Below are 12,288 nucleotides of genomic sequence, written 5' to 3' on the forward strand. Positions count from 1 at the left end.
ACACATGATTGATTTCAAGAGTACAATTTCATTTCAATTACCTTTGTTTTCCCTCAGTCTCACAATGGAATTGTACAAAAAACTTGAATTCTGGGGTTTCAATCTCAAAGTATGAAATTTTATACTTTGAATGATGAATAATTGCTTTGGAATTATAATTTGACAACTAAATTCTTATCCAAAATGGCTTGGATTGCACTTTATTTCTGTTTTTATTTTTTATTTTTGCTCAGCAGATCAAGGCACCACCCACCGTTATTAAGCATATATGAAGAAGGAGAACTAATTGAAGGGTTTAATCAGAGACTTTATATAGTGTTGTTAGTTAAGCGGTTATGGTATTTTTTGTAATCTCTCACAGATGACATGTTATTGTCCATCAAATCATCAAGATGACATACCACTGCATAATTTATATCTTTCGTAATGTTGTTTGGTTTACTTAACAAGTCTGGAGTCTATGGCCTTTGCTTTGTTCTACCACTGACAGTCTAAGAAAAAGGAATGGTGTTGTCACAAAGCCAAATTGCCAACTCAAAAAGCTTAATTCACACCCTCACACACAGTCAGCAAGATCTAAGCAAGCAGACAATGCAAGGTTGAATGATTGAAATGCTGACCCAACTGATTCTACTATTTTACTTGCATTAACCAATTTCACAAAGAGTATGATTTCTTTTTCTTTTTCTTTTTCTTTTTTGTTTTTTTCCTTTTTTTCCTTTTTTTGTAAAAGGTTCCAAAGTTACTTCAGAAATGAAAAAAGATTGAATGCTTGAATAACTTGATGGTCTTGTGAAACCTTAAAAACAGAAGACTCGAACCTTTCTGCAATTGTCTTTTCTAAAAGAAACCAGTCACACCATCACCTTCCCAACACCAATCTTTGTTTATGGAATTGTGTGCTTTTTATTCATGTGGATGAGGCATGCCAGACTTATCCAACTAAAGTTTAAGATCCACCAACTTACCTTTCTCCCCCTTATAGATACATTTTCTGAATCCATGGCTAGAACCATCACTCTAAGACTCCGACAACCTCAGAATATTCTGGGAATAGAAAGCAAAGCAGAATCACATCAGAGCAATAGCAATTCATCAAATATGAAGAAACAGCTGGCATGTGTTATTGGAACCCTGGTCAGCTCACCGGTAGCATATCCGGATGAGAGGGAACCAAAAAGAATTTTACAGGACCCTTCTACTGCTAGTGCTAGTGCTAGTGCGTATAAAGTAGATAGGATGGAGAAATTTGAAAGAAAAGAAGGCAATCTTGCAAGTGGCATCCAAGAGCGCGGTAACTATTTCCTTGCTTCAATTGAGTCTTAGAATAACTAAATTCAAGAATATATTATTTATTTTCAAGAAAAAGTACATAGCATTTTCAAAGCTATGGAAACCTCCATTACCAAATAATAAAATATAAATAAATAAATAGATATTTAGCATTTACTGGTATATATCATAATAAGCTCTCAATTCTTTAGCTGCCAAGAAGATGGCAGAAAAATAAACATAAAAAGTTTCGAAATAAACTCTGAAACAGCTGGATTAGTGTCAAGTTGTTAACCAATAGGCCTCTATACGAATGCGAGTCTTATTTGATTTTGTGAAAATTGCAGTGAAATTGGGACCCAAGATCACTGAAACTGTGAAGGGGAAACTGAGTTTGGGGGCTAAAATTATTAGAGCAGGCGGTGTGGAGAAGATTTTCAAGCAGAATTTCAGCAATAGAGAAGGAGAGAAGTTGCTAAAAGCTTCCCAATGCTATTTATCAACAACAGCTGGTCCTATAGCAGGTCTCCTCTTCATCTCCACTGACAAGGTTGCCTTCTTCAGCGACAGATCCATCAAATTGTCTTCTCCAATCGGCGAGTTTATTAGACTTCGTTACAAGGTGAGTCGACACACATCTATATTTACAGCATTTCCATATTGTTAATTAGATATCAAAGTAGCTAAGTCATGTGTATTGCATGCAGGCCGTGATCCCCGTTAGTAAAGATAAAGAGAGCCAATGAAAGCCAAAATATGAAGAGACCGTCACAGAAGTACATAGAAATAGTTACTGTGGACAATTTTGATTTCTGGTTCATGGGATTCTTGAATTATCGTGGAACTTTCAAATATCCTCAACAGACGCTCTCTCAGGCTCGATACTTACAACTCGATCAGAAGTGATTAAATAGATGTATTCCGCCTCTGCCCCTCCTGCTTTTGGTACAATGGAAAACAATATGGAATTGGTGTCAAATAGCTAAAATGCCACATCAAAATCTTTGAGTCACTCACACACACACTAGTTCAAATTCAACATGTGAAAAATTGTGATGCGCTGATGGGGCAATGATGTCAAGATTCTCTTTCCCAACTGACTATAAAATTGAGCATGGAATTGGATAATCATCAACACGTACCTACGAACGTAGTAGCATACAAGTCTGGCTTTAGATTCAGTCACTGATTCACTTGGTCATGTATAAATCATTGCAAAATACACAGTTTCACCCATCATTCTACACATCACCTTTGGCTGTATACACCTCTGACAGTGGAAGAGAACAATCCAAGGAAGAAATAGACAGCTTTAAATTCAAGTGATTCATCAAGCTTGTATATATGAAGAAGCTCCTAATGGAACATGTTATTGGAATTCCAGTGAGCTCTGTAAATCTTCAGTTCAAAAGTCACCAAAAAGCCTTTTATGCAATCCCGATAGCCAATACCATATTCCCCCTCCTCCAAATGGATCTCTCAAATTCAAAAAGAGTAAGTCTCTCGCCATTTCTCTCAGGATTAGAGGTCTATGTTACTTGCTACTTTTAGATGATTGAAATTAAGAGCAGTCTTTGATAATTTATTTTTATGGATGTGGATAAAGTAGGTACAGTGATTGATAAGATGAACAAGCTTGGAGAAAAAGTAGACCATCTTGTCAATGCATTCAAGATCACGGTAACTGCTTCTCAATTCAATTGAGTCTGATGATAATAAATTAATCAAGTCTAAAAACGTATAAAAATTGGACTTCTATCTTGATTTAATTTGTTTTTTTACAAAATTGCAGTGAGATTAGAGTCCAATATCTCGGAAACAGTGAAGGGGAAGTTGAGATTGGGCGTAGTTGGGGTGATGGAGAGGATCTTCAAGCAGAAATTTAACATTACAGAAGGAGAAAAGTTGCGAAAGGCTTGCCAATGCTATTTGTCAACAACATTGGGTCCTATGCAGGCCTCCTTTTTATCTCAACCTACAAAGTTGCCTTTTGCACTGAGAGATCCATCAAATTGTCTTCACCGAATGGGCAGGCAGTTAGAATCCATTACAAGGTGAGTCAATAAAAATCAATGTCTGAATTCATATCCATTCTTGCTAACATATTAAATAAACATATGAGCTAACTAATGTGTAATACATGCAGGTCTTGATCCCACTTGTAAATATGAAGGGAGCCAATGAAAGCCGAAACACAAAGAGACCATCACGTGAAGTACATAGAAATAGATACAATGGACAATTTTGATTCTTGGTTCATGGGATTCATGAATTATCACGGAACTTTCAAATGTCTTCAACGGGCACTCTCTCAGGCTCAATACAATGCTTACAAATTGATCAGAAGTGACTAAACAGACCAACCCGCTGGCTTCATTAGATGTGTATGCATTATGATACCAAAGCTGTATGATAACAATTTTGTACAAATTTGTAACTTAAGGCTTTTGCGTCAATGGAAAATAATTTCTCAGTAAATGGGTCATTGATGCTGTTCGATATATATCATTTTATGACTTGATGTTAATTTGCCTAGTTTCCTGCAAATTTGCTTCCCAAGATTGGGCAACGAAACCAGTACATTGCATGGTGCAATTTACAATTTGAGAGAACACAAAATGCATAATAATCAACAACGGGCCAATTGTCTTCCTCTCCAAGCAATTCTGATGCACATGTACTTTTTGGTAGTGACAAGGTTTGCCTTTGCCATCCCATTTGGTCACAGAACCTTTTGAGTTCTTGTCAACAAAAGATAGCTAAAACCATCCTTCTATTCATGCAAAACTTTCTAAAATCTTCCCCATGAACTTGAAACATTTATTATTCTTATACCCAACAACATGAGTGATAAAATTATGCACATTCATTATGTACCCATAGAATTTAACATATTACATAGTTTTTCTATCTATCTTCACGTAAAATCATGTTTTCTTTCATTTTAGTATCGTCTAATTTATGTTAACTGAATCAAGTGAACTGGGAAACAAATTTCGAACAAAATCAACAACACTTGCTAACCATGAAATCTCAAGAGCTGAAAAGTTGTTGAACATGTGGAAAATTGTGTTGATGGGGCTATGATGTTGTTTGCACCATAAATTATTTTTTGTCGATTGTGGCCAAATCCAGTCTTGTTGATTGTGGCTTGTTGATTATGGCCAAATCTAATCTCATTGATTATGGCCTATCAATTATGGTCTTTCAATTGAGACCATGAACTATCTTTAAAGTGTAACTATGACCATATTTATTATTATTATTTGTTTTTTGCAGGATATGTGGCAACATCTTGTTTACTTAAAAGTTACCTGGAGGTTAATTGAAGTTATACAAGATGAGGAGTTTAAAAGACACATGGCAATAATCTATTTCTTTGCAATTAGTTACCTACTTGTAAGGCACCACATCGACGTCATGAAGAAGAAACTGTCGAAGCAGTTGTTTTTGAAGAATAGTTGTAAGGTGTTACGTATCAGTGTGTAAGGATAGTTATGTCATTTGCTCATTTAGTCTTTTATTATAAGTATGTGTAACCCTAATATGTTTGGGAGTGAAAAGATAAACACAGCAGTAGTTCTCTCTCTTTTCTTCTTCTCATTCTTTTCTTTCGTTTATGCAAATCTAACATGGTATCAGAGCTTCATCTTCCTCCTTGAAGATTCTTCTCTTGTTCCTTGTTTCATTCGTTTTTCCCTATACGCAAAAAAAAAAAAAAAAAAAAAGGGAAAAAAAAAACCTTCATGGTCGAAATTTGATGGGTTTTCACCCTAGATTTTTATTTTAATATTTTTGATGCATGCTTGAGTGTTTTTCCAATTTTTGTTGATTCCTAGTCAGCGGACTATTATTTGTGATAAGGGGAAGCCTAATAGTTCTCTTGATGTGGAGCCTGACATTGGTGGTCGTTTAGATAGGGTTGATCTTAAGACTTATTCTCGACATCCGAAAGAGCAAGCTTCCCTTGTGTCACCAGACCCATCATCATCGCTCATGCCAATTCTAAGTAATGCACCTCAGTCTATTCCTTTACCAGTAGTTGATAGTCCTGTTGTCGATGATTCAAGTCTTCTTACTGCTTTTAGAAAAGGGGTTAGGGCTTGTACTCAACACCTCATTTCTAAACTTGTGTCAGGTGATTCATTTAGCCGACCCCATTTGATGGGACTTAAGGCTTGGTTTGATTGATTGATTGATTGTCATATGATTCATTGCCTTTTACATATCGTGCTTTTGTTTCGTCTTTGTCTTCTGCATGTATGCCCCAGGGTTGGAAGAAAGCTATCAATGATCCTAAGTGGAAAGTAACTATAGTAGAAGAGATGCAAACTCTAAGCAAGAATAACACTTGGGAGTTGGTTTCTTTTCCTAGCGGAAAAAAAGCTTGTAGGGTGTAAGTGGGTGTTCACCATCAAGCAAAAAGCAAATGGAACAATTAACTGTACAAAGCACGATTAGTGGCCAAGGGGTTTACTCAGACATATGGAATTGATTACGAAGAAACCTTTGCTCCTGTAGGAAAGATGAATTCCATTCAAGCTATTCTCTCATGTACAGCTAATTTGGGATGGCTTTTATAGCAATTAGATGTGAAGAATGCATTTCTCCGAGGTGATTTGGAAGAGGAGGTATATATGGATGTACGACTAGGATTCTCGTCTCAATCTATAGGTGGGAAAGTTTGTAGGTTGAAAAAGGCATTATATAGTTTGAAACAGTCTCCTTGAGCTTGGTTTGACAAATTCCTGAAGGCTAAGTTAAGATTCGGATATAAGCAAAGCAATGCAGATCACACAATGTTCGTCAAACGCCATGCAAATAAGATAACTGTGCTTATAGTATATATGGATAACATAGTTGTGACAGGTAATGATGAAGAAGAAGTGACACATCTTAAGATGCTATTGGGCAAGGAATTTGAAATCAAAGACCTTAGTCCGTTGAGCTACTTTTTTGGGATTGAAGTTGCCAGATCTGACAAAATCATCTTTATTTCTCAGCAGATATATATCCTAGATCTTCTTAAGGAAACTAGCATGTTAGTGTCACGACCCAAATCCACCCCTATAGGTTTAGCATCGTAACCGGCTAGTAATCATTGGATTACCAAAGGCCTCTGATCTAAATATCATAAAATGTAAGGGACTGCAGAAGCAAATATACAAAATACAATGTCCATAGAGCTGTGTAGACATACATGGGACAGAAAATTTAAAACATACATATATATGTATAAATAATGTCAAACTTCCATATGACATGCATCACCATACAGATAGTATCATAGGGACTTAGCCCAGCGTATAGATAAACAAAAAACAAAATAACAAAACATCCTGTCGTGGTTCACAAAACTTGACTTTGGCAAAACGAACCTCCTTAGGGAGGCACTGTGGTTGGCTGACAAAAACAGACATCCAGACATTCGTCATTGAGTCTGGTCACGCGCCTGGTCACCTACATACATAAATAATAGAGTGAGCGAGAGCCCAGTGAATAATAACAAACAGAGTAAAGGGTTGAATGAATGATGTCCCATAACAATTCAAAAAACAGAAACCGATTCACATTCATATTCTTGTTCGAATCATATATAGAAATCAGAGTTCATGCTTGATCATATATGGTACATCCAATAGCGCTAATAGATCAAATACAGAGCATTAAGGGTCATACTTGTCAGTTCCATAAAGGAACCTTCGGTACCGGGAACTTGTAACATACTTGAGCCACGGTATTGTTACCCCCGGGCAAGGGCCTTGTGCTCATAGACCACTGTATTGTTACCCCCCGGGCTAGGGCCTTGTGCTAAGGATGCCACAAATACGTTTTAATATATGGACAATCATTCATTGATTCTGAACATAACATGTCAGAAAACAGAGCATTTCTTATCATATCAAATCATATAAGGAATTACTTAAATGTAAACATAGCTTTACAAAGTTATTTCTCGTAGATGGATTCAGAGGCAAACCGACAGAGTAGACAAATCAAAGAGCTTACGGCACGTGACCTACACAAATAGAACAGATACATGCTTGAAACATACACTTAGATAAAATTTAACACATTTCATTTGGTTCTTAATGTGTTTCTAAGTCTTATCCTCCTTCTTATGTCTTAATCATGGCTTAGGAATGCCTAGGATGCAATGAGGATGCCAAAACATGCAGTTTAACACTTATGCAAATATGCTGAAAACAGGGGCATCGCTCGAGCGCAACTTCCTTCGCTCGAGCAGAGGCTCAAAAATGTAAGTGGTCGCTCGAGCGCAACTTCCTTTGCTTGAGTAGAGGCTAAAAAATGTGAGTGGTCGCTCGAGCGCCACTTCATTCACTCGAGCGGTCTATAAACTCTACAAAAGTACAGGTTGTGTGAATTCTCTGCTCGACGGCCGCTTGAGCATGAGACTGAGCGCAACTCTTGTCGCTCGAGCTTGTCGCTCGAGCGGTCTACAAAACATGTGAACTTCTGGGAGCATACATTTTACGCTCGATCCAAATTTTGGTCATTTGGGCAGAGGTGCAAAACACAGAGTGGTCGCTCGAGCTCAGGCTCTGTCGCTCGAGCGTAGAAGCAGAAGTCTGAAATTTCCAGATTTGCTTCCAAGCGCCAAAATTCAACTCAATGCTGCAAATCATGTTCTCTTGGGCCAAAAACTCAAGGAAACTTGTTTAATCTTGGAAAACATCATGAATTCAAAACCATTTCGCAAAATCAAGGCCCAAGAGTAAGTCAATTGTGCAAACTCAAGCTTGAAAGGTTAAAAACATAACATGCATGTAATTCTTGACTTCAAAGCTTTCCAAAACATGATCAAACAAGGTAAACTGGTATGAAACTCAAGAAATTTCCAAAACCAAGCTATGATCAATGCATGCATGTGAGAATTCTTTGTAATTACACTCCAAACACCATGAATTATGCATGTAATGCATGGATTGTTCTCAATTCTTGTTCTTAAGCTCAACTCTTTTTCCTAAGCTCTAATTTCTCTTGAACTCAAGCATGAGTGAGTCAAACACAAAGCTTAGAGATTGAAATTCTTACCTAAAGTTCTCAATTCCTTGAATCCTAGTGGGTTTTTGCTCAATTCCTCCAATTCCCTTTAATTCTCTAGCAAATTCCTTCCAATCTCAAGTTTTGAATTGGATTAATACTTCCAATTGAATAAGTATGGATAAAGGATGTGTTGGAATGTGTCTCACATCACCTGGAGTTGCCCCATGTGTGCTAGTTATAAGGTTTCAGTTTCCTTCTCCTTAACACTTGGGTTTTAAGGAGAAGTGTGGGCTGAGTTTTTCAATTGATTGGTGAGCAACATTTTATATTTAGTGTTTAGGGAAGCATTAGGCTTGGTTTTGAGTTTTGAGTGAGTTGAAATTCTGTGAGCTTAAGAAAGCTACTGCTCATGATATTAGAAGGCTTTTTGATAATTTAGTTCTCTCTCAAATTATAGATTGCAACGACTTACTGGTTTCCTTTTCTGATCTTGGGAAGCAAAATTGCAGGAAACTAGGCATTTTTTTCCATATGCAAATGATTCTAGGTTGTAGAAAATCACCATCAAGTCATGATGATATATAGCAAACAGTATCGACTACCCATTTAATGAGAAAATTGTTTTCCATTGAAGTAAAAGCCTAACAAAAAAATTTACAATATTTATACAACTTTTTTTTCTCCTAATTTGTTACAATATTCAAATTGTTCTTCTGATCAATTTGTAATTATTGAGCTTGAGAGAGCGCTTGTTGAAGATATTTGAAAGTTCCACGATAATTCAAGAATCCCATGAACCAAAAATCAAAATTGTCCACAGTAACTATTTCTATGTACTTCTGTGGAGAAGTGGTTTGGAAATACTCCTTACATCCAATGGGACGCTCGAGATCCTCAGCTAGTCACCTGAAAAAGAATGAACACTCCGGTTGAGGGTGCCGGAATTAGCACTCCGACGGATAAGTCAGTATCTACTCTCTTGATCACTTCTATCTTAAGTTAAGCTTACTTGTTCTCACATACCTCTCTTTGGTTGATGTTCCTCTATTTATATTTTCCTCTGGGCCTCAGGGTTGGGCCCACCTTTAGTCCACTGTGCAATTATTTACTCGGCTCCTTCTATTGCAGACCAATCTCCACTCGGCTCCTCGCTCAACTGGTTCTATGACCGATTAGGATACCTCTGAATTCATATAAGACGGGGCCGAATGCAATGTATATATCTCGATTCTCTAAGAATAGTATTCGGCTTCTTTACATCCCCTAATACTCGGCTCCCATTGGCTCTTTTTATCTTTATTAGTGGGATCGAGACCTGCATGTAATACACATTACTTAGCTATTATATATTTATTTAAGATGTTAGAAAGAATGGATATGAATTCAGACATGGACAAAAACATACATATTGACTCACTTTGTAATGGATTACTGCCTGCCCATTCGGAGAAGACAATTTGATGGATCTCTCACTGCGGAAGGCGACCTTGTAGGTGGAGATGAAGAGGAGGCCTGCTATTGGACCAGCTGTTGCTGATAAATAGCATTGGGAAGCCTTTGACAACTTCTCTCCTTCTCTAATGCTGAAATTGTGCTTGAAAATCTTCTCCACACCGCCTACTCTAATAATTTTAGCCCCGAAGTTCAGTTTCCCCTTCACAGTTTTAGATATCTTGGGCCCCAAACTCACTGCAATTTTCAAAAATAATTTAAGACACTGATAAAGACATATCATGATCATCAATTTTGTTTCAATGTTGAGAAGGCAGAGGAAATGCAAGCAAAATTCTGGATTTTCAACAAAAACCAAACAAATTCTTAATATTTCTTTGATTTCAAAACTTCTCAGTTTGTTTTTCTGCCTTCTTTTTGGCAGCAAAACAAATTGGGCTGTTAATATGATATAGATGCCAATAAACACTGAATAATTTTCTAGAAAAATAAACAACTATGTTCTTGAATTTAGTTTATCCTCAGACTCAATTCAATGAAGGAAACAGTTAGTTACCGTGCTCTCGTATGCCATTTGCAAGGTTGTCTGCTTTTCCTCCAAGTTTGTTCATCCTATCTACTTTATCTGCGCATTAGTTACAAGTCAATTGTTAAACAATGTCTCTTCTCAATTTAATAATTCAAAACTAGCAAGTAAAAAAAAATAATTTATCTCTTTATTGGCGATGAGTGTAATGGACAGACTTACACTGCTTTAATTTTAGAGGCCCATTTGAAGGAGGAATATGGTATTGGCCGCTAGCAGGCTCTAGAAAAAATCTGTTTGGATATGCCACCAACGATGAGCTGACTGGAATTCCACTAGCATGTGCCAGAATCTGCTTCATATTCGGCAAAAATTGTTCTGATTTGATTATGTTACCTATTCCTTGGTTTCGCTGTCTTTCCCAGAATGTTCTCTGATTTCCCAGAATGTTCCTTGAGAGATGCTTAGTTTGTGATGGTTGTAACCATGGATTCAGCAAATGTATTTATAGGGGGGTAGAAAGGTAAGTGATGTAGGTGGGCCTATAGGGCTTTTGCCCACAACTTAGAGCCCAATACATAATTCAAACACCAAAGCCTAATGTTGTTGGAGTTCGACGTTGTACTAAGGACCAATGACATCTAAACACGTGTCAAGAGAAGGACCAACCACATAAGCAGACAAAGATCCTGCAGAGTTATTATGCCACACATCGACCATTAATGAAATTCCCTGCAGCATTTAATGCGATAACCCTTTCACGACGGAACAGAACAGCCTCACCATGAACAAGGCAGGCTAGAACATAAACTTTCGGCCAATATGACAGGTCAGAATGGATAAGGAAATGATGAACAAAGGATATAAGCAGATTTCTAAGACAAAGAGAAGGTTAAGTTCTTTATCACCATCCTATCTCTATACTCCGTTGATATCTCTTCTCTAACTTGCTCGTCGGAGGGTTCACTGGGAGACTCTCATTCCCCGTTGAACTCTTGTACAGGCTTCTCAGTGGGCCAGTAATCGAACAACTGTGTGGAAGGCCTAGATCAGCTCGACCCGTTACTTAGAAACCCGTAGTATCATCAGCTGGAGGCGTCTGTGGGAACCTTTCATTCCGTGTGGCAACTGTGCTCATTGTCGCCGGAGACCCATTCCCGATAATCCCTACCTGTCACCCACCAAGGTGGATGGTTCCAACTAGATCCATGGTTTCTCAACACAATGTTGCCGACCCCCAAGCCGACCCTCCTAACCCAAACAACCCACCGCGGTATTTCACAGAACTCACCAACAGCATTAACCGTCTAACCGAGCAAAATCAAGCCCTGATTAATGCTTTGCTTCAACGAGACCTCCCTCTGCCTCCTCCACTATCACAAGATATCCCACCTAACCGAGAACGAGCCCCGAGCCATCCCTTCCAGCAAGCCCAACCTTCTAACTTTGAGGGTTTGCGACCCCCTCCCCAAGATATGAACCCGCCATCTCGGGGTCCACATCCATCAGTCCAAGCACCCGCTTCCGAGGGAGAGGCCAGTAGTGTCCAGCCTCCATTGCATTTTGGTGGTGACAACGTTCCTATTTGGGATGCAGAACTCCGAGCCATGAAACTTCAGCTTCAAGAAGTCATGTAGAACATGCAGAATAAACCCTCCACAACAGCCAGCTCATCGTTCGTCGCTTCCATCAGGGACAAACCCCTAACTCCTAAGTTCTAATTGCCCTCGATCGACTCCTTCAACGGCACAACGGACCCAGTCGACCACTTGGAGACCTACAGGACCCTGATGGTCCTCCATGCATTCCCCGATGAGGTGATATGTTGGACCTTCCCCGTGACACTTAAGGGGTCAGCCCGACTGTGCTTTAGTTAGCTACCAACGGACTCCGTCTCTACTTTCCAGCACCTAAGCGACTCATTCCTTAGCTATTTCATCGGTGCCCAGCGCCAGAGGCGTCCAGCGACCCAGCTCCTCAATATCTATCAAACGGAAGGGGAGTCGCTGCGTAGCTTCGTCACCCATTTC

The 12,288-nt window shown here is 38.5% G+C and overlaps 2 protein-coding genes across 3 annotated transcripts; one reads left to right on the plus strand and one right to left on the minus strand.

The window, feature by feature from the left end:
* The first annotated feature begins 352 nt into the window (after window positions 1–352).
* On the plus strand, window positions 353–3,757 carry LOC114307438 (putative GEM-like protein 8). Of its 2 annotated transcripts, none has more exons than XM_028252851.2 (6): window positions 353–1,294; window positions 1,620–1,894; window positions 1,980–2,766; window positions 2,879–2,952; window positions 3,065–3,326; window positions 3,419–3,757. In XM_028252851.2, exons 1-3 carry the CDS (start codon window positions 913–915, stop codon window positions 2,016–2,018), a joined length of 696 nt encoding a protein of 231 aa, XP_028108652.2. In that variant the 5' UTR covers window positions 353–912; the 3' UTR covers window positions 2,019–2,766; window positions 2,879–2,952; window positions 3,065–3,326; window positions 3,419–3,757. The 2 variants fall into 2 exon arrangements, with proteins under 2 accessions (XP_028108652.2, XP_028108656.2); XM_028252855.2 differs by having other exon boundaries at window positions 2,882–2,952.
* A 2,699-nt stretch (window positions 3,758–6,456) lies between these two features.
* On the minus strand, window positions 6,457–10,781 carry LOC114307429 (GEM-like protein 4). The gene is made up of 4 exons (XM_082911870.1): window positions 10,481–10,781; window positions 10,289–10,357; window positions 9,698–9,969; window positions 6,457–9,595 (listed from the first exon to the last, which is right to left on the minus strand). Exons 1-4 carry the CDS (start codon window positions 10,617–10,619, stop codon window positions 9,470–9,472), a joined length of 606 nt encoding a protein of 201 aa, XP_082767996.1. The 5' UTR covers window positions 10,620–10,781; the 3' UTR covers window positions 6,457–9,469.
* Window positions 10,782–12,288: the final 1,507 nt, after the last annotated feature.

Source organism: Camellia sinensis, unplaced genomic scaffold (genome assembly GCF_055761805.1).
Source record: "Camellia sinensis isolate YWXY unplaced genomic scaffold, ASM5576180v1 Unanchor14, whole genome shotgun sequence".
In the NCBI taxonomy this organism is placed as follows: Eukaryota; Viridiplantae; Streptophyta; class Magnoliopsida; order Ericales; family Theaceae; genus Camellia; species Camellia sinensis.

Coding starts and splice junctions, on each gene's coding strand:
- LOC114307429 (XM_082911870.1), bottom strand. CDS start 10,619: ATGAAGCAGATTCTGGCACATGCTAGTGGAATTCCAGTCAGCTCATCG. Junction 9,970..10,288: donor AAATGGCATACGAGAGCACG/GTAACTAACTGT, acceptor TGAAAATTGCAG/TGAGTTTGGGGCCCAAGATA. Junction 9,596..9,697: donor AGGCAGTAATCCATTACAAA/GTGAGTCAATAT, acceptor TATTACATGCAG/GTCTCGATCCCACTAATAAA.
- LOC114307438 (XM_028252851.2), top strand. CDS start 913: ATGTGGATGAGGCATGCCAGACTTATCCAACTAAAGTTTAAGATCCAC. Junction 1,295..1,619: donor AAGTGGCATCCAAGAGCGCG/GTAACTATTTCC, acceptor TGAAAATTGCAG/TGAAATTGGGACCCAAGATC. Junction 1,895..1,979: donor TTATTAGACTTCGTTACAAG/GTGAGTCGACAC, acceptor TATTGCATGCAG/GCCGTGATCCCCGTTAGTAA.